Consider the following 22016-nt stretch of genomic DNA (forward strand, 5'->3'; position numbering starts at 1 on the left):
TGAGAAACTATTTCTAGCGCCCAAGGATCCTGAACATCTCTTGCCCAAGCCTGAGCAAAGAGAGAGAGTCTGCCCCCCACCAGATCCGGTCCCGGATCGGGGGCTACTCCTTCATGCTGTCTTGTTAGCAGTGGCAGGCTTCTTGGCCTGCTTACCCTTGTTCCAGCCTTGCATTGGTTTCCAGGCTGGTTTGGGTTGTGAGGCATTACCCTCTTGCTTAGAGGATGCAGAATTAGAGGCTGGTCCATTTCTGCGAAAGGGACGAAAATTAGGCTTATTTTTAGCCTTAAAAGACCTATCCTGTGGAAGGGCGTGGCCCTTTCCCCCAGTGATGTCTGAAATAATCTCTTTCAAATCAGGTCCAAATAAAGTTTTACCTTTGAAAGGAATGTTAAGTAATTTTGTCTTGGATGACACATCCGCTGACCAAGACTTTAGCCAAAGCGCTCTGCGCGCCACAATAGCAAACCCTGAATTTTTCGCCGCTAATTTTGCTAATTGCAAAGCGGCATCTAAAATAAAAGAGTTAGCCAATTTAAGTGCGTGAACTCTGTCCATAACCTCCTCATATGGAGTTTCTCTACTGAGCGACTTTTCTAGTTCCTCGAACCAGAACCACGCTGCCGTAGTGACAGGAACAATGCATGAAATTGGTTGTAGAAGGTAGCCTTGCTGTACAAAAATCTTTTTAAGCAAACCTTCCAATTTTTTATCCATAGGATCTTTGAAAGCACAACTATCTTCGATAGGAATAGTAGTGCGTTTGTTTAGAGTAGAAACTGCCCCCTCGACCTTGGTGACTGTCTGCCATAAGTCTTAAATATAGGGGAGGAACAAAAAGGTATGCCGGGCTTTTCCCACTCTTTATTTACTATGTCCGCCACCCGCTTGGGTATAGGAAAAGCGTCGGGGGGCACCGGAACCTCTAGGAACCTGTCCATCTTGCATAATTTCTCTGGAATGACCAAATTGTCACAATCATCCAGAGTAGATAACACCTCCTTAAGCAGTGCGCGGAGATGTTCTAATTTAAATTTAAATGTCACAACATTAGGTTCAGCTTGATGAGAAATTTTTTCTGAATCTGAAATTTCTCCCTCAGACAAAACCTCCCTCATGGCCCCTTCAGATTGGTGTGAGGGTATGTCAGAACAGTTATCATCAGCATCCTCTTGCTCTTCAGTGTTTAAAACAGAGCAATCGCGCTTTCTCTGATAAGTAGGCATTTTGGATAAAAGATTTGCTATGGAGTTATCCATTACAGCCGTTAATTGTTGCATGGTAATAAGTATTGGCGCACTAGATGTACTAGGGGCCTCCTGAATGGGCAAAACTGGTGTAGACACAGTAGGAGATGATGTAGTATCATGTTTACTCCCCTCATTTGAGGAATCATCTTGGGCAATATCATTATTTGTGGCAGTACTGTCCTTACTTTGTTTGGACGCTATGGCACAATTATCACATAAATTTAAATGGGGAGACACATTTGCTTTCATACATATAGAACATAGCTTATCTGAAGGTACAGACATGTTAAACAGGCTTAAACTTGTCAACAATGCACAAAAAAGTTTTAAAATAAAACCGTTACTGTCACTTTAAATTTCAAACAGAAAACACTTTATTACTGAATATGTGAAAAAGTATGAAGGAATTGTTCAAAAATCACCAAATTTTCACCACAGTGTCTTAAAGCCTTAAAAGTATAGCACACCGAATTTCAGAGCATTAAACCCTTAAAATAACGGAACCGGAGCCGTTTTTCAATTTAACCCCTATACAGTCCCAGATACAGTCTTTGCTAAGACCCAACCAAGCCCTGAGGGGAATACGATACCAAATGACGCCTTCTAAAAGCTTTTTCAGAGATTCTTAGATCCTCACACATGCATCTGCATGCCCTGCTCTCAAAAAACAACTGCGCATTAATGGCGCGAAAATGAGGCTCAGTCTATGACTAGAAAGGCCCCCTGACTGAAAAAGGTGTCCAATACAGTGCCTGCCATTTTTTAAACGTTCCCCAAGATTATAAATGTCAATTGTTAGCCTAAATTTGTAATAATACGCACAAATAAAGCAATCGATTTAGCCCATAAAAATGTCTACCAGTTTTTTAGCCCATAATAAGCCCTTTATTCTGTTTGTTTTTGACTAAGAAAATGGCTTACCGGTCCCCATGAGGGGAAATGACAGCCTTCCAGCATTACACAGTCTTGTTAGAAATATGGCTAGTCATACCTTAAGCAGAAAAGTCTGCTGTTTCCCCCAACTGAAGTTACTTCATCTCAATAGTCCTATGTGGAAACAGCAATCGATTTTAGTTACTGTCTGCTAAAATCATCTTCCTCTTACAAACAGAAATCTTCATCCTTTTCTGTTTCAGAGTAAATAGTACATACCAGCACTATTTTAAAATAACAAACACTTGATAGAAGAAAAAAACTACATTTAAACACCAAAAAACTCTTAACCATCTCCGTGGAGATGTTGCCTGTGCAACGGCAAAGAGAATGACTGGGGTGGGCGGAGCCTAGGAGGGATCATGTGACCAGCTTTGCTGGGACTCTTTGCCATTTCCTGTTGGGGAAGAGAATATCTCACAAGTAAGGATGACGCCGTGGACCGGACACACCAATGTTGGAGAAATAGCGTTGTTAACATTACGTGCTGTGACGCTTCCTGGTGAGCCCCTCTGGAGAAGTGATCAGTGCTGCTGCTGGGCTGGAGCGTTTGTGTGACTGGCGTGAAAATGTTAAAGAAGCCATTTTGGAATGTGTTTTTTTCTGTTGTTTGTTTGGATAAAAAATTGCAGCCTCATTCAAAATAGATATTGCATAGCCTCATATTGTGGCTAATTGCACAGCACTACTAGGTATTCAACAAAGGATATCAAGACCACAAAGTAAATTATATAATAGAAGCTAATTGGAAAGTTGTTTAACCCCTTAATGCCAGGCGATAATGTTTAAGATCGAAACAAAGTTCCAATGTAAACATTTGCTTGAAAAAGAATTTCAAGGCTGGGATCAGATCATGGGGGACTGCCTAGGATGCTAAGCACACACCCAGTCCGATTCCTACTTTCATCAAAGGGGGAGGCTGTAGGACGCCGTATAAGGTAGGAAGTTCCATGCCGTCCTAACGGCATTAAAGGCTTTAGCATAAAGCCCAGCGCTGTTAGAACGCCATGGAACATACTAATGGCGTGAAGTGGTTAAAATTGCATGCTCAACCTGAATAATAAAAAGCTTATTTTTTACGGTTACTGTCCTTTTAAGCAATTACACAAGTAATACAAATATAGAAAGAATTACCGTCATTAGCCTATTATCCATCTCAAGATCCTTTACTGGTTTATCAGATTTCAGCTTTCTTTTCTTCTCACTGCGTTTTCTCAGCCTGGACATTCTAGGAAGCTGTAATATGAAAACATACAAACATCAGAGTATTCCTTAAGTTCTGGAAACTATTCCCCTAAGACATAAAGCAGATATAGAATACACTCAATACGAAAAGGGACAGTCAACACCAGAATTTTTGTTGTTTAAAAAAGGTAGATAAACCCTTTATTACCCATTCCCCAGTTTTGCATAACCAACACAGTAATACCTGTACACGTTTTACCTCTGCAAACTGCCACCTTATTTCAGTTCTTTTGACAGACTTGCAATTTTAGCCAATCAGTGCTCACTCCTAGGAGCTTCACGTGCCTGAGCTCAATGTTATCTATATGAAACACATGAACTAACGCCCTCTAGTGATGAAAAACTGTCAAAATGCTTTGATTAGAGGCGGCCTTCAATGTCTAAGAAGGAACAGAACAAAGCAAAATTGGTAATAAAAGTAAATTGGAAAGTTGTTTAAAATTAAATGCTCTATTTAAATCATGAAAAAGTTTTAGTTTTTTTACTTTACTGTCCCTTTAAAGGGATAGAAAGGTCAAAAATGAAATGAGCATAGGTGCATTTAAATTTGAAATAGAAGCAATTTTGCAATATACTTACCTTAGCAAAAATGATTCTGGTAAAAGTTATTACTGTTTTTCCTGAGGCATACGCACATACATCGTGTGAGGGCCTGTGCACTAGTATTTAAACCCCACACTTTCTCAGAGGGTCAGCAGTAGATTGTACTACACAAGTTTTCAGAAGTAATACACATCACTACTAGCTCTATGATCAAGCATAGTGCTTGCATACTGATGAACAGACCCTCACAGGATGTGTGTGTATGCCACAGAAAAACAGTAAAAATGTTTCCATTTAAAATATAAATTAAAATTTTTACCTTTATATCCCTTTAATACCGGATATTGATGAGCATGCATGCCTACAAGCCCCTTTAACTTCTGATACTTCTGTGAAGCATTTAGAAAGCAAAAACAAAACTCAAAAAGGGATATAAAAATACCTTGTAATGACAATATTATTCTGGTCTGAACCAATCAAACTCCCCCCACCACCTGTTTTATTTGGAACATCCAATATAGACTTGCAAGAGGATTAGAAAAGGCTTGCCACTGTTCTCATGTAGAGATAAAGGGGTAGTGTAGTCAAAAATAAACTTTCATGAATCAGATAGAGCATTGAATTTTAAACAACTTTCTAATTTACACCGCAAAGGAGACAAAGATCAGGGGCCCGATCCGATATGCAGCGTCGCCCGCAAAAGACGGAGACGCCAGATTTTGTGCGGGTTTGGTATCACATATACGGCGTAGCATACAAGTTACGCCGGTATATTTCACCCGTCGCCCGCAAATTTTACTCCCATAGGCTAACATATAAAACCGCGCAATTTGGTATCCAATATCCAGAGCAAGGCCTTACGTGGCGAATACGGAGAAAACTAACTCCATTTTCACCTCGCCATAAAAAGCAGCCGTAGCAGGCCTTGCGCTGAGTATGGGAGCACAGTAACTCCCTAAAATGCCAAAAAAAAAAAAAAACCTAACACCTAACGCATGCGCAATGTCTATCTACCTGTCAACCGCAATACCTAATAAAGTGTTTAACACCTAAACCGCCGCTCCCGGACCCCGCCGCCACTAAATAAAGTGTTTAAAACCTAAACCACCACTCCCGGAACCCGCCGCCACCTACATTAAATTTATTACCCCCTAATCTGATCCCCCTACACCGCCGCCACCTACATTAAATATATTACCCCCTAAACCTAAGTCTAACCCTAACACCCCCTAACAATTATTATTTACATAAATCTAAATATTATTAACTAAATAATTCCTATTTAAAACTAAATACTTAACTATAAAATAAACCCTAAGATAGCTACAATATAATTAATAATTACATTGTAGCTATTTTATGATTTATATTTATTTTACAGGTAACTTTGTATTTATTTTAACTAGGTACAATAGCTATTAAATAGTTAATAACTATTTAATAGCTACCTAGTTAAAATAATAACAAAATTACCTGTAAAATAAATCCTAACCTAAGTTACAAATACACCTAACACTACACTATGAATAAATTAACTAAATAAATTAACTACAATTATCTAATATAAAATACAATTAAATAAACTAAACTATATTACAAAAAAAAAGAAAAAAAACTAAATCACAAAAAATAAAAAAAAATATTACAAGAAGTTTAATCTAATTACACCTAATCTTATCCCCCTAATAAAATAAAAAAGCCCCCCAAAATAATAAAATTTCCCTACCCTAAACTAAATTACAAATAGCCCTTAAAAGGGTTTTTTGCGGGGCATTGCCCCAAAGTTATCAGCTCTTTTACCTGTAAAAAAAAAAAACCCAATACAATACCCCCCAACATTACAACCCACCACCCACACTCTAAAACCCACCCGATCCCCCCTTAAATAAACCTAACACTACCCCATTGAAGATCACCCTACCTTGAGCCGTCTTCACCCAGCCGGGCTGAAGTCTTCATCGATCTGAGCACAAGTGGTCCTCCAGCCGGGCAGAAGTCTTCATCCGATCGGGGCAGAAGAGGTCCTCCATCCGACAGAAGTCTTCATCCAAGCGGCACCTTCTATCTTCATCCTTGCGGCGATGAGCGTCTCCATCTTGAAGAACATCCTCCTCGGCCGACGACTACCCGACGAATGGCTGGTCCTTTAAATGACATCATCCAAGATGGCGTCCCTCGAATTCCGATTGGCTGGTAGGATTCTATCAGCCAATCGGAATTAAGGTAGGAAAAATCCGATTGGTTGATTTAATTAGCCAATCGGATTGAACTTGAGGTCTTCAAGATGGAGCCGCTCATCGCTGCAAGGATGAAGATAGAAGATGCCGCTTGGATGAAGACTTCTGCCGGATGGAGGACCTCTTCTGCCCCGATTGGATGAAGACTTCTGCCCGGCTGGAGGACCACTTGTGCCCGGATCGGATGAAGACTTCAGCCCGGCTGGGTGAAGACAGCTCAAGGTAGGGTGATCTTCAATGGGGTAGTGTTAGGTTTATTTAAGGGGGGGGATCAAGTGGGTTTTAGAGTAGGGGTGTGTGGGTGATGGGTTGTAATGTTGGGGGGGTATTGTATTTCTAATTTTTTTACAGGTAAAAGAGCTGATTACTTTGGGGCAATGCCCCGCAAAAAGCCCTTTTAAGGGCTGGTAAAAGAGCTGGTTACTTTGGGGCAATGCCCCGCAAAAGGGGCATTTTAAGGGCTATTTGTAATTTAGTTTAGGGAAATTTTATTATTTTGGGGGGCTTTTTTATTTTATTAGGGGGCTTAGATTAGGTGTAAATAGATTAAACTTCTTGTAATATTTTTTTATTTTTTGTGATTTAGTGTTTGTTTTTTTTGTAATATAGTTTAGTTTATTTAATTGTATTTTATATTAGATAATTGTAGTTAATTTATTTAATTAATTTATTGATAGTGTAGTGTTAGGTGTATTTGTAACTTAGGTTAGGATTTATTTTACAGGTAGCTATTAAATAGTTATTAACTATTTAATAGCTATTGTACCTAGTTAAAATAAATACAAAGTTACCTGTAAAATAAATATAAATCCTAAAATAGCTACAATGTAATTATTAATTATATTGTAGCTATCTTAGGCTTTATTTTATTGGTAAGTATTTAGTTTTAAATATGAATTATTTAGTTAATAATATTAATATTATTTGGATTTATTTAAATAATAATTAAGTTAGGGGTGTTAGGGTTAGACTTAGGTTTAGGGGGTAATATATTTAATGTAGGTGGCGGCGGTGTAGGGGGTCAGATTAGGGGTTAATAAATTTAATGTAGGTGGCGGCAGTGTAGGGGGGTCAGATTAGGGGTTAATACATTTAATGAAGGTGGCGGCGGTGTAGGGGGGTCAGATTAGGGGTTAATACATTTAATGTAGGTGGCAGCGGGGTCCGGGAGCAGCGGTTTAGGGGTTAATACTAGGATAGGTTTATTGCGGCGTGGGCTATGGCGGTTTAGGGTTTAATAATTAGGCTTATTGAGTTGTGGGGGGTTGTCGGTCTAGGGGTTAATACATTTATTATTAGGAGTGAGAGGGGAAATTGCGGATATAGGGGTATACGTGTCGGGCTATTTTTGGGAGGCGTGTTAGACAGTTACGGGAGATTTTATACTTTAGTTAGTTTTTTTTAGGGGCAGGCAGTTTCTAAAGTGCCGTAAGTCACTGGCGACTCCAGAAATTTGTAGTTATGCTTATTTCTGGACATCGCTAGTTTGTCTGACTTACGGCACTTTAGCAACTGCCGGTGGGGTATATTGGATACCCCGATGTGCAAGGTGAAACCACGGGCAGCGCGGGTTCCCTCGCTTGCGCCGAAAACTACGCCGTATATCGGATCGCGCCCCAGAAGTGCTATTCACAGGACACAATCAGAAATAGAAAACATATTCGTAACCACAAATTCCCAGCCACATTGTGCTCTTCTCCTCACAGACGATCTTGGGCAGAATTATAAAGTGAAGCACAAAACAGAGGGGCACCTCATGTGTAGATCAACCAAAACAAGGTGCAAAAGATTTAGCGCTGCAGAATCTGTTGGCGCTCTACAAATAACCGATAATAATAATAATAAAAAAATAAAAAAAAGATGTGTAAACCAAAGTAGGGCTGCAACTAAGGATTATTTTCATAATCGATTAATCAGCCGATTATATTTTTCCAATTAATTGAATAAAAAAATAAAAAATTTCCTATATTTAAAATAAAATCCATGTACTGAGTGTTATAAATATAAACTTCCAAATAAAACTTCACATTAAAACAACTGTTGGTCCAATTTTTTAAGCAGCAGAGCACATTTTTATAAATAAACAAACCACAAACTGTTTGAAAAGAGGTAGAACTAGTAATAGGTAGACTACCACTGTTTATAACAATCTGTTATTCACTCTTTCAGAAACTTTGCATTGAAATACAAAAATGTTAACATGACCACATGCTCCTGGCTGAGGCTGGCTCTCTTTTTTGCAAGTTATTTTGCCTGCAGCAGAGAAGAGGTACTCAGATGGTGTTGAGGTGCTCGAGATGCATAAATAAGCTTTTGCCAATTTCACCAAGGTGGAAAATTTATCTTTGTTAGTTCTCCACCAATGCAAGGGGCCTCTCAACAAAATAAGCCTGGACTTCATTTTAACATAAAAATATCTTGAATATCTATATGCAGTGGTAAATCACCATCTATAAGGTTAGGGTAAAAATATCTAGTCCCCTCTTAAAATAAGATATATACTTAGAGGTTGAATTTGTTACATTTTCCAATTAATTAAAATAAGGGAAAAAAAAAAAAAAGGCAAAAGGGCTGAAGATTATATATCATTAAAAGGACACAGCCTTACACAGCTCATTGGAGTAAAGCAGCTGGTGCTGTGCACAGACCATCTAATTGCAAACCAACTAATCGATTATGAGATTTGTTGACAACTATTTTCATAATCGATTATGCCGATTAGTTTTTGCAGCTCTAGACCAAAGCTAAAAGGGAACTCCCATTCGGCAATAGCACACCTATGTGCTGGTAGTAGCAGGCTGATATATCTGGGTGTATCAGCTCACCCTCTCTCTATGTAGGTAGGATCCCAGGCCAGGCACAAGGCTCGCCTTAATACGATGTTCAAATAGGAAGACAAAAAGGTGCTAGCACTATGCTCAAGTTAAAAATAGTTTATTTAAAAAACATGTATTGTTTTCAAATAAAGCATTTTTAACTTGAGCATAGTGCTAGCATACATACCTATACATAGACACAGACATATCTAAGGTAAATATCACTATAATTAATTTACTAGTCAGTGGTTAAAAGTCAATTTAATTACTATATTTTTGTCAATTTGACAAACCGTGGACTGAGCTGAAAAACCTTGTCTACAGCAGGTCTTGATTTAATTTTAACCTATATCTAGCTCTAATAACAAAGCTCGTAAATTTAAAGGGACAAAATATTCATATGCTAAATCACTTGAAAAAGATGCAGCACAACAGTGCAAAACTGAAGAAAATATCACCTGAGCATCTATATGTAAAAAGAAAGATATTTTCCTCAAAAATGATTTAGCTCACCAGAATAAGTGCTGTGTAAACAGTTATACTTCAACTGCTATCCAGCTGAAAGTTGAAACAGAAAAACAATCAGCATCAGCAGTGCTGAGTAATACTTTGCCTTTGCTGTTATCTCATGAGATTTCACTGAACTGACTTAAAAGGACAGTCTACTCCAGAATTTGTATTGTTTAAAATGATAGCTACTCCCCTTATTACCTATTCCCCAGTTTTGCATAACTAACACTGTTATATTAATACACTTTTTATCTTTGTGATTGCCTGGTTTACTTTGAGACCACTGCTCTACAGACTGTCCCTTAAGCTCAGTTCTTTTGACAGACATGCAATTTAGGCAATCAGTGTTTTTATATATATATATATATATATATATATATATATATACACACGACACACATGAACTAGCAGTGTCTAACTAACTGTCAAAAAGCACTGAGATAAGAAGCAGTTGAGTGATTCCTGTGGGAGGAGCGTGTAGGAGGTGATGGTGGAGGTGATGCACGCTCAAGCTCACCTGCGGGTGGAATTTTAAACAGCTCATACCTCCCAAACCACATAGCCTTTTTGCTGGGAGCTAAGCTATTTGCGCTACCCGGCCAGAGGCAACAAAAAGGTGGAGAAAGGACACTCTCAGATCCCAAAATAAGAAGGGGCTGAATGGGACCAGCCTATGTTTGTGCCCACATACCTCCAATGCAAACATCAGTGACACTGCAGCCTAAATCTATTAAGCCGACAAGCCGAACCCAAGGACCGCTAACGATGTGTGAAGAGAATCATAAAGTTACCTGCACGTGAAAAGACCCGCCCCAGGTGAAGAGAGCACACGTCCGCAGGAGGAGTGTGGTAATTGAGGCTACTGAGTGATTACGGATGTCCTGCTGGTGAAGAGGACAGGAGATACAGATTGCCACACAGTCCGGTTAAGAGGGAAGTGGCTGGAGGGATTCTACATACCTGGTCAGAGTCAGCGCTCCCCCCTTCGATAAGCCGGCGATTTGCTCTGACGTCGCGCTCCAGCGTCAGGCGCAGGCTGAGTCCGTTGGCGCTGCATCAAGACAGCGTGCTGCTGGAGCGTGGAAGGCCTTGGGAAAGGAGGAGGCCACCAGAGCTCTGTATCGTACCTGCCATGAAGAAGAAGGGGGGTGAGTACAACTGTGCCTTGGCTAATAAGGCTTGGTAAATAGATAGCGGGCAGAAGAAAGAGGTCTCTAATCCTCCAGTTTGTGTGGCAGGGGGAGTATCCGTGGAACTATACTAAAGTCAAGTAAAGAGGGGTCATATCTATGTGTTGTTCAGGACTTTCTCTGTTTACCCCAGAACATTGAGAACATTGTTTAATCAGACTTGGCGTGGCGCTAGAGGGGACTGCCTGTTTGCTGTAAGGTTAGCTAATTCCTGGACAGGTTCACACTGAGGACACTCAAAAGGAATAAAAGAATAAAAAAAGGGGAAAGAAACCAGGAAAAGTACAGTCTAAATCTGCAGAGCAGTTGGAGCTCCAAGGCCATATTTGTATTTTATATAAGTCAAGTCCATAGTATATTTGGCATCTCCCCATGTGTGCAAGACTTTACTCGGTCTGAAGAATGAACCTAGATACTTAATTGTGCTCCTTTCTAGGGAAGTTAAGGAGTAATCAGTAGTGGTTCAAGTATTTCTGTGACAATAGATATTAGATACCGACTTGTATAGTACATGTTATCTGTTAAAGTACATGCTACCTGACAAAAGAGGAGTTGTAAGACATACTAAGCCCCTGCACAGTGCTCCAAGCTATAAAAAGATCTTTTGAATACCTTGAACAGATAAGACACACATATATATTTTCTAGCTTTTGGCACAGTGTCAAGGGAGACAGGGTTTGAATGATTTAATTGAAAAGATTAAGATTATAAAGTCAAATCTTGCTAAATGATGTAAATTCTGTAGAGATCTTCTGATGTATTTTGACTTTACATATTTGTGTTAACTTTGCAGATGGTATATGGATTGTTAAGTCTGTATAGATTGTCTAGTTTTTTGTAAAATTTTGCTCTGGATCTCCAAGTGAATAAGATATTTGGTATTCCTTGGAAGTATATACATATGTAAAGGCTCGCAATGCTCTAACAGTTAATGTACACTTGCTGACCTGTGTCTGAAATTTTATTATACAGGCCCCCCTTTGACTAATATATATTAACACAAACACCCAAAATAGTTAAAAGTAAACCACTAGTGAGCTGAATCTAGAAAGTACTAGATAAACCTCATTATATTAGGGTATCCTGCCAGGAGGTGTATGTGCAGGCCCATTTCATCATAGGGAGGTAACTAAATAGATTATATTTGTACTTTTTTCTCGCTTAAAGATGGTGTAAGAGGGGACGCCATTAAACTGGTTTATCAACTCTGTATAGCTTAAGTAGAAAAGGGAAACAAAACTTGGTCCTGAACACCAGGATAAATGGAGAAGTTTATTACAAATCCTAAAAACAAATCTCCAGCTATGCCTTTAAAGAGGGATAGAAAACAAAAATCCTCACAAGAAAATATACAAGAGATATCTATTAGAAGCCCTGAAGCAAATCTGGAAAAACAGTTAACCACAAATCAGTTGGCAGATTTGATGTTGCCACAGTTTGAAATGATAAAAATAGAAATTTCAGCTCTGTCAAATGAGATAAAGCAATTCTCTAATAGACTCATAGAAGTAGAATCTAGAATCTCGAATATAGAAGACAGACATTTTAAACAGGAGGGTGTTCTAGATATACATACGGACGAGATTAAAATATTAAAAGCTAAAATTGAGGACCTGGAGGACAGATCTAGGCGTAGCAATGTCCGAGTAATTGGCCTCCCGGAGTCAAAGGAATTTGAGGATCTTTTACAATTTAGTACATACACATTACCAAAACTACTAGGACTACAGGTAGGTGAGGGAAGTTTCCAGGTAGAGAGGGCACATAGAGTTGGTATAGCGAGACAGCTAAAAGATGGTAATACACGACCAAGAATGGTTATGATAAAATATCTAAATTTTCAAGACAAAGTTAAAATCATGCAAAACTATAGAAAGACCCAGACTCTCACTATAGATACTAAACAGATCCTTTTATTCCAAGACTTCTCAATAGAAACGTCAACAAAGAGGCGGGCGATGGCACCATTTTGTACAGGTCTAATTAGGGCGGGCCTGAAAGCCACCATGAGATATCCGGCAAAAATTACAGTGCTGGGTATGGATGGCATTATTGCACTAAACACAATTGAAGAAGCAAAAGAATTTTGCAGAGAAAATAACATTGAAGTTTAAAGTAACGGTCTTAGACTATTCAACTGTGTATAGAAAAAGTGAATGCAATGGAGGTTTTGTTAGAAGATATCGAGGTGGGGGGGCTTTTTTTTTTTTCGATCCTTTGTGTTTTTTTTTCCTTTTTTTTTTTTTCTCTCAGAAAGCACACAAATAAAAGAATAAAAAATTAAATGAATAACTCATTAAAATTAATTTCCTGGAATGTAGGCGGCATAACGTCTCCCATCAAGCGTAAAAACGTACTTAAAGAAATTAGGAAACACAAGCCTAATATTATATTCCTGCAAGAACTACACCTCAAAAGAGTAGAGATAGGGAAGCTGAAAACAAACTGGATTGCTGAAATAATTGCGACACCAGGTGAAAAAAGAAAGAGAGGGGTAGCGATAATGCTTGGACGGGAACTATCATATACGATAATTAAACAGGAACTAGACCCAGGAGGGAGATACCTATTGCTGCAGCTAAAAATAGATGATAAGACTTGGACGTTATGCAATATATATGCACCAAATATCTGGAATCCCAAATTTTGGGAGAAATTGAAAAAGGTACTATCACCATATATAGGCCAGAACCTGAATGTGGCAGGAGACTTTAATAATACTTTGTGCCCAGACTTAGATCGATACAAAATACGCCGGAGAGCGGCTAACTACAGGGAAGCAAAGCATTTGCAGAGCTTCACCGTTATACTAAAACTTCGGGATGTTTGGCGAATTCAGCACCCTGATACTCAGGATTTTACATGCGAATCGGGCGCCCATAAAAACTTTTCCCGAATAGATATGTTTTTAGTAGATGAGCAGATCATGAAACTTAAATTGGAATCACAGATCTCGGAAATAGTTATTTCTGATCACGCGTTTATTGATATAAAGATCATGTTGAGTGCCCATTCCAAAAAATCAGTTAACACTTTCCGTTTTCCCCACTATATGATTAACAATGTACAATTTGAAAACTGGTTAAAGCAAAAATGGAGGGAGTACTACACACAAAATCGGGAGTATGAAAATAAAATAGAGATGTTATGGGAGGCGGGCAAAGCAGTTATTCGTGGAGAGGTGAAAGCATACATGATCAAAAGAAATAGGAAAAATAAAGAGAGAGAAAACCAGTTGTCTAATCAACTTAGAAATAGTTATGCTAAATATCTCAGAGTACCCAATAAAGACACCTGGGATAAATACAAAGAAGCAAGAGTGGAAAGGGAATGCTTTTTGAAAAAGATGGGAGCACAGGAAGAGCTTAAAAACAGAGCCAAATTTCAGGGTTTTCAGGGTATATCTGCTAAACACCTGGCCAGGTTGGTCAAATTCAGGAAGAAATCAAATCAAATCCCTGCTATTAGATTACAGGATAAAATATCCACCAATCCAGATGAAATTAGAAAGGCAGTTTACGACTATTATAGCAGACTCTATGCCAAGGAGGAGGTAAATGAGACGCAGAAAGAGCAATTCTGGACGGGGCTGGACATCCCGCAGATTTCACATGAAGCATTACAGCTAATCAATGCCCCTATAACTGAATTGGAAATATTAGCTGTCATAAAAAAGGCTAAATCTGGTAAGGCCCCCGGGCCAGATGGCCTATCTGCAGAATTTTACAAAATAATGGAAGCAGAGATATCCCCAATTTTATCTAGACTATTTAATCAATATTATCTGCAGAAAGATATGAACTCAAGTTATTTTTCTGACTCAGTAGTTACTCTAATCCACAAAAAAGCAAAGGATCCAACTAATATTGCATCATATCGTCCGATCTCCCTTCTGAACCATGATTATAAAATACTAATGTCCCTCATTGCAGACAGATTGAAAAAATCAATTATTGATATCATACACCCTGACCAGGCAGGTTTCATCCCAGGAAGGAACTCAGTGCGAAACATGCGCAGAGTACTCACTACCGTGGACTACCTTTATCAGATCGGCCAGGACCCCGGGAAAAAATACCAGGGGAAAGATATAGCATTAGTCACGGTTGATGCTGAAAAAGCTTTTGACTCAATTATTTGGGACCATCTAATAAATGCGATGAGGAAGTTTGGTTTTTCAGGTGCCCTGGTCGATCTGATTAAGTTAGTATATAACAAACCTAGATCTCAATTACTTATTAACGGCGAACTATCACAATATATCATTCTAGGAAGTGGGACTCGCCAGGGCTGTCCTCTTTCACCATTACTATTCGATATAGCACTAGAACCACTAGCGATATATCTTAGAAAGTATCTTCCACCCGTTGTAATAGGGAAGCAGAAAGTATCTATATCATTATATGCTGACGATTTACTAATATTCTTACAAGACTCGACACAGAGTATACCCCGCTTTATGGAAATAATAAGGTTATTCAGCTCATTCTCCGGATACAAAATCAATATTAACAAATCAGAAATTTTGTGGATCATTAAAGATAAAAACAGTTATTCAGATAACTTCAAGGAAGTACATAGCATTAACTATCTAGGTATTAAGATTAGTAAGAACCCGGCACATTGGTATCAGCTTAACTTTAAAGAGTTATTTCAGAATCTACACCATGACCTAGCAAAATGGAATCTATACTATCTATTTCAGCCCGGGTAAATGTAATAAAATCTATTATATTCCCAAAAATTTTGTTTTTGCTACAGAATTTACCTTTATTATTACAAAAAAAATGATATCGACAGATATAATAAGGCCTGTGCTATCTTTATATGGGGGAAAAGGACGTCGCGCATTGCCTTTAGTAAGATGGCGCAGATGAAGCGGTTTGGGGGCTTTGCCTGTCCTAATATAAAATATTACAATATAGCTTCATTGGTTAAATTTGGTATAGATTGGCTCAGTAGAATTGATTACGTCACATATTATGATCAGGAGACGGAATTAATCAAACCATTCAATTTACAGGCTATCATGCATTTTCCATACAGACAACTACCAAGCAATGTCAGTAGACTAACTACTATCGCAAATATTGTGCTTGCATGGCAGAAATATTGTAAAATAATGGGGATAGAATTCCAGATCTCCAATCATCTTCCGTTACGCGGCAATCCAGCCTTCTTACCAGGATGTAGTAATGAGTTATTTAATGTTTGGAAAAATAAAGGGCTGATATACGCATCACAATTAAAAGAATCACTAACAGGGCCAATCAGATCATTTGTAGATTTGGCAAGTGAGTTTGATCTACCATCCAAACAGTTTTATGTATACTTGCAGACTCGCCATTTTATAAAGGAATATGAAAAAAGGTTTGGGGAGAATTGGACCCAGATAAACAGAGTCAGGCATCAGACTATACAAAGCGGGTAATAGATCAATAGCCACTTGGTACCAGAACATCATGGTTCAGGAGGGAGAAAGGCATATTAAACTGATCAAACAAAAATTTCTAAAGTACTTTCCACAACTTCAGGAGAAAGACGTAACAGATAGTTTAAGAAGAACACTAGAAGCAACCGACAGAATTAATCTAAGGGAGTCTCAATATAAGGTAATTAACAATTTCTATCTAACCCCAGCCAGAATTGCTAAGTGGTCTCAACTACAGCCGATCTGCCCCAAATGTCACAGACCAAATGCGGATCTATTACATTATCTTTGGAGTTGTCCAAAGGTCACACAATTTTGGAGCAAAATCCAATATTGGATAAACAGAAATGTAAGCGACATGATAGAAATAGTTGCAGAATATGTTTTCTTTTTATATCCATCACATAATATCGGAGACAGATTATTTATAAATATGGCAATCCTGATCGCAAGAAACGTAATATGTAAAATGTGGAAGCATAAAAATGCTCCATCTTTAAATGAATTTCTGAATCATATGAGAGGTCAGATTATGATAGAGACTATAGGATTGGATAAGAGGGCAGAGAATCAGGTTGTAACATTTTTTAAAAAAATGGAAAAAGTATATCTACATATCACCTATTACAGTGCAACATCACATATTATCTACATTTCAAGACTCTATACCCTTCCTAGAATTAACTGTAAATGGCTCTTTGCCTACAAACTGGGCACGTTTATAACAAAGCATGAATAAAAAATTTTGCAACATTAGAAGTATATATATTTTTCCTTTTTTTTTTTTTTTTTTCTCTTTTCTCTCTCTCTTTCTTCTTTTTTCCACCCCCCCCCCTGCGCCCCCCCCTTGGGTACTGTTTTTAATACGTTGGTGATTTTCCTTGAGTTTTTTTCTGTGCTCGATCTAGTACACTACGGAGGGGCGACTTTCAGCCCCTTGGTGGGAAAGGAAGATAAATAGGAGTAATATTGAGCAGGAGAACTCAAGAAAGTGTTTAAGGGACAGTATAACTCATTTGAGGTATATCACTGTATACATAGAGGTTCCTAATAAAGAATGTAAGAAAAGAGAAAAATATACAAGGGTGGGAGAAGCTAAAACATCCCAATAATTCTAATTGGCAAAATATCGGGAAAGATGTGTAAAAAGCAAGTAAACTGGAAAAGTCTCTTTTTTTTTTGTATTTCATTTATTTAAGATGTTATCTCATATTGACTATATAAGATGAAGATGTATTTGGATTTTTCTTTTTGAAATGTAATGTAGTTTTTGTTTAGCTTTTCCCCCAATAAAAAAAAAATAAAAAAATATAAAAAAAAGAGATAAGAAGCAGTTCAATTACTTAGAAATTAGCATATGAGCCTACCTGGGTTTAGCTTTCCACAAAGGACACCAAGCGAGCAAAGAAAATTTGATGATAAAAGTAAATTGGAAAGTTGTTTAAAATTGCGTGCCTTATCTGAATCATGAAAGTTTAATTTTTAATAGACGACTGTCCCTTTAAAGTGATGTTAAACAATCATTTTTAGTTACATAAAAGGCTATGTAAATGCTATATATATATATATATATATATATATATATATAAAAAAAATTACCCTTTCATGATTTCAGATATTCTGCTGTTCCTCTATCCTTAACAGATAATCTATTTCTTACTTCAGTAACGATTCATGCTGTAGCCAATCGTATCGCGCCCAATTTGTCATCCAGCAAGTAAGTAATAACGCCTCTGGTTTTGGACACCAAAGAGGGTGCAATACGATTGGCTACAGTATGAATCGTCACTGAAGTAAGAAATAGAGTATCCGTTAAGGGCAAATGAAACGGCAGAATATCTGAAAACATTAAAGCATAATAATTTTTTTTTTTTTTTAAAAAACACTTACAAGTCCTTTCATGAATGAAAGTGCCAATATTTTACTTTATGATTTCAAATATTGTAACTAAAAAACCATTAGGTTTTTTAGTTACAATCACTTTAAACTGCATAGGAAAATAACATGACTGTGCATGGACATGCCAAATGCACACTCCCTTGCAAGTTTAGGGACTAGCATCCTGACTAGCTGCTTAAAGTGAAGGTCAATTTAAACTCACGGCACAGCATCCATGTAAACATTCACATCTAAATATTAAAGTCGCTAACATATTTTTAAAAAGTATATGAATATATATATATATATATATATATATAATACCGACGTTTCTTATTGTTACTCCTCCCCCGCTCCACTTCCTTCTTTGCATCTAATGACGTAGCGAGCGTAACAAGAAGCTGACCGCGTCACTTCAAAGCTTGTGCACAAACACCGGGTTCAATATGCGCATGCGTATTTTAACCGCATTCGCGCATGCGTAGAAATTTTCAGTCCGTAGCAGTGTTCATTCCGTATCAGTGTTACATTGTATTTACAGGAATTACAACTTGGATCCATACTTTGGAACGAATGAAGACATACAGCCTAATACGCATGCGCATATCGTGCACGAGCATGAAGACGATGGCCATACCCGCAGTTACACGCATGCGCACTAGTGATTGATGACGCGGGTAAAAAGGGGCAGGACGCCACGGGGGAAGTAAAGGAATTGGCTATAAGATTTAGAAAACATGTCAATCAATAGAGGGAAAATGTCGGGCGGACAATTGCGGTATTACGGAGGGTAATTGTAAATTAAAAATTTAAACGACAAACATAATTTTCAAGCTTTTGATGAATGAACATCATGCTGTTTTCACATGTTAAGTATAAAACTGTAAACTTGAGCGCCGGACTTGACCTTCACTTTAAAGTCTCTTTACAGTGTGGTGTGAATACTTAGGAAATTTAAAGTGATTGTCAATTTTGACGAATTAGTGCCCGGTTTTTAATAATCCTATTAAAAACAAGGGCACTTTAATTCATTAAAATTGACATTTCACTTGTTTTCTTCAAAAAAACGTACCTTTTAATCCTGGCAGCCGCTCCAGCGATTCCCCTGGCCGTTGGAACCCTCTGCAGACGTCAGGAATTACGAATCCAGCTTCTTCCAATCACGGCTTCCCCCCGGGGGAATCTTGGCCTGATGCAATGCCGTGATTAGAGGAAGCAGGATTCTTCATTTTGGACCCGCAAAGACGGCTTGTGACGGGCGGAGGAAGTGCTGGAGCGGCAACCAGGATTAAAAGGTAAGTTTTTGAAGAAAACGAGTGAAATGTCAATTTTGATGAATTAAAGTGCCCTTGTTTTTAATAGGATTATTAAAAACTGGGCACTAGTTCATCAAAATTGACCTTCACTTTAAAGGGACATTAAACACTTTGAGATGGTAATATAAAATGATAAATTGTATATATAAAACAACTCTGCAATATACTTTCATTATTTATTTTGTCCTCTTTGCCTGTAATTCCATTCTGAAATTGTGAGCTTTTCAGTTCCTGTTAGAAATGGAAGTGCAGAACACTGTTCTATTCCACACAGCCATTGGCTGCACACTCTAGTGACCTATTTATAACTGTCCCTAATTGGCCACAGCAGAGAAGGTAACACAAGTTACAACATGGCAGCTCCCAGTGTTTTATAGACACTAAAACTTTACACTTATTTTGTCACTTTTTAACCCTTTAAGGACACAGCTTTCAGTTTGCTCAATTGTTTTATGACGGAAAAATTCCGTCATATGTCCTTAAGAGGTTAAACAACTAATGAAACTTTAAAAAATACATCTACATGTTAGTCATGGACTAATCTTTTCTTTGAATGCATCATTTTATCTTTCATGTATTTAGTGTTTAATGTCCCTTTAATGTCAAATATCTTCCTTTTTTACATAGAGATGTTCAGGTGATATTTTCTATTAAGCTTTTTACCGCTATGCTGCATCACTTTCAAGTGCTTCAACATTTGGGTATCACGTCCCTTTAAAATATATGTTTTTAGCCCTTGGTGGAAATATGAGACCAGTGTTTATCAATAAAGCTATATTTTGATATGAAAAGTGCAGTGGTTGAATAATTGCAGGACTTTGAAGGGAAAAGGGCTAACAATTAAGAAATTAACAAAAAGGTCTGAAATAGGTATTCAGTTATGTTAAAAAATGGAGTAGCCAACAAATAAATTATTAATATATTTAGAGCTGTCATCTGTATTCAATTTACTATACTAATCATCAAGACATCAAGAAAATTGTACATTTAAACATGAATTTCTAAATATAATTTTAAAGGCAATCACTACCTATATAAGAAAATAAATCATTTACGTTTTCTATTCATGTAAAAGTCACTATAGCAGCTTCTGACAATGTATGTGAGAAGTGAGATCCAGCCACATATAATAAATGAAGGGAAAAAAAATGGGATGAAGATTTTTACACCCTGCATTATAATGGAGTCATGGCTACTGGCTAAATAACAAGCCTCAATCGCAAAAATCTACCGTATACAATCATCTAATCATAAAGCAAAATCATTTCGGTTGCCTAATGCATTTAAAATAACTCATAAATAAAACGATTTATATTTGATCACCTCACCTTAATCAAAATAACATCCAGTTCTCTTCACTATTTAATATGCGGTAAAAAGGATTAGTGTAGTGTAGATCATAGGATACTTTCCCACAGATTGCTGGGATGGGTAGTTTCTGCCATCAAATGTTCAGGAACGGCAGATCACAGAAGAACTACATTTCCCATAAAAACATGCTTTTTTACGCAATAAAATATCCACGCCAATTAGCCAATCAGATATATGTAACTCAAAACGAGGTCTGAAACGCAAACCGCAAATAGTTACTAACATATATGTATAGTAGAAGCATGGTGGTGTTCTTGTTTTTTTAAACGAAAAAGAACTGCTTCGCAAGCGGTCCAATTATGTCCTAATACCTGGCGTCAAATTTATGTGACCGTTTTTAGAATCCTGAATAATAAGACAATATAATAATATGCTACAAAATGTAGGCATGCCTTGGATATATATATATATATATATATAATTTAATAGAAGGGTACTCATAGGGTTTAAAAAATAGAACATTTATTCTTTGTTCATGATCAAACAAGTAACGTGACTTGTTTTATCATGAATAAAGATTTTCTATTTTTTAAAACCCTGTGTGAGTACCCTTCTATTAAATGAGGATGTACCAGGTTATATAAATTAAGATTGATGTGTTCCCTATATGCAAACACAATATGGTCTAAGACTGTTTTTCAACCAGTGTGCCGTGAGAGATCCTCAGGTGTGCCACGGCAGACTGACAACAGTGTGACATATTTTTTAAAGTTTGCTTGTTTTTTACTCCCAATGCAGGGGTAGTTTGTAGGAGGCATGGCATAACAGCACAATACATACAGTATGTGTGTGTTTGTGTGTGTATGTGTATATATATATATGCTGTATTAGGCTACAATGTGTGATTTTTTATTAAATTTTGGGATGGTGGTGTGCCACAGGATTTTTTAATGTAAAAAAGTGTGCCACGGCAAAAAAAAGGTTAAAAATCACTGGTCTACGAATTATTGTTATCGGTTCACTGGTGTATAATTTCACCTAGTATTAATTTATGCATTGCGCGTCCTCAACAACAAAATACATTTGGATAAAATTAATTATAGATCTTAAATATGTGACTATTTTCTTCTGACTATTTGGGGATAAATGCCATGAAAATGAATATAAAATATTGTCTTTGGGACTGTTTAACTCAGTGCTTTTGAGAAGTTTGAAGCAGGACAATTTCCTGAAAGGTGGCTACTGGTTAGTTATATCATTAGTACTAAATATATAGTTCCGAATCATACAGAGCATTTATACGGTTTATGGGCTAGATTACAAATAAAGCACTATTTTATTGCACGCCTGTAAATG

General features: G+C 37.4%; 1 protein-coding gene across 2 annotated transcripts in view; it reads right to left on the bottom strand.

The window, feature by feature from the left end:
* The window catches only part of LOC128652644 (zinc finger protein 570), a 63916-nt gene extending 43155 nt beyond the window's left edge, over positions 1 to 20761 (bottom strand). The window contains exons 1-3 of one of the 2 annotated variants that reach the window (XM_053705577.1): positions 20678 to 20752; positions 10495 to 10661; positions 3318 to 3419 (exon numbers count right to left, since the gene is read on the bottom strand). In XM_053705577.1, the coding sequence (XP_053561552.1) occupies positions 3318 to 3410 (93 nt within the window). In that variant the 5' untranslated portion in view covers positions 3411 to 3419; positions 10495 to 10661; positions 20678 to 20752. Of the gene's footprint in view, positions 1 to 3317; positions 3420 to 10494; positions 10662 to 20677 lie in introns of both variants that reach the window. The other variant, XM_053705580.1, reaches the window with a different exon arrangement.
* Between the last annotated feature and the right edge of the window lie 1255 nt (positions 20762 to 22016).

Source organism: Bombina bombina, chromosome 1 (assembly GCF_027579735.1).
Source record: "Bombina bombina isolate aBomBom1 chromosome 1, aBomBom1.pri, whole genome shotgun sequence".
In the NCBI taxonomy this organism is placed as follows: domain Eukaryota; kingdom Metazoa; phylum Chordata; class Amphibia; order Anura; family Bombinatoridae; genus Bombina; species Bombina bombina.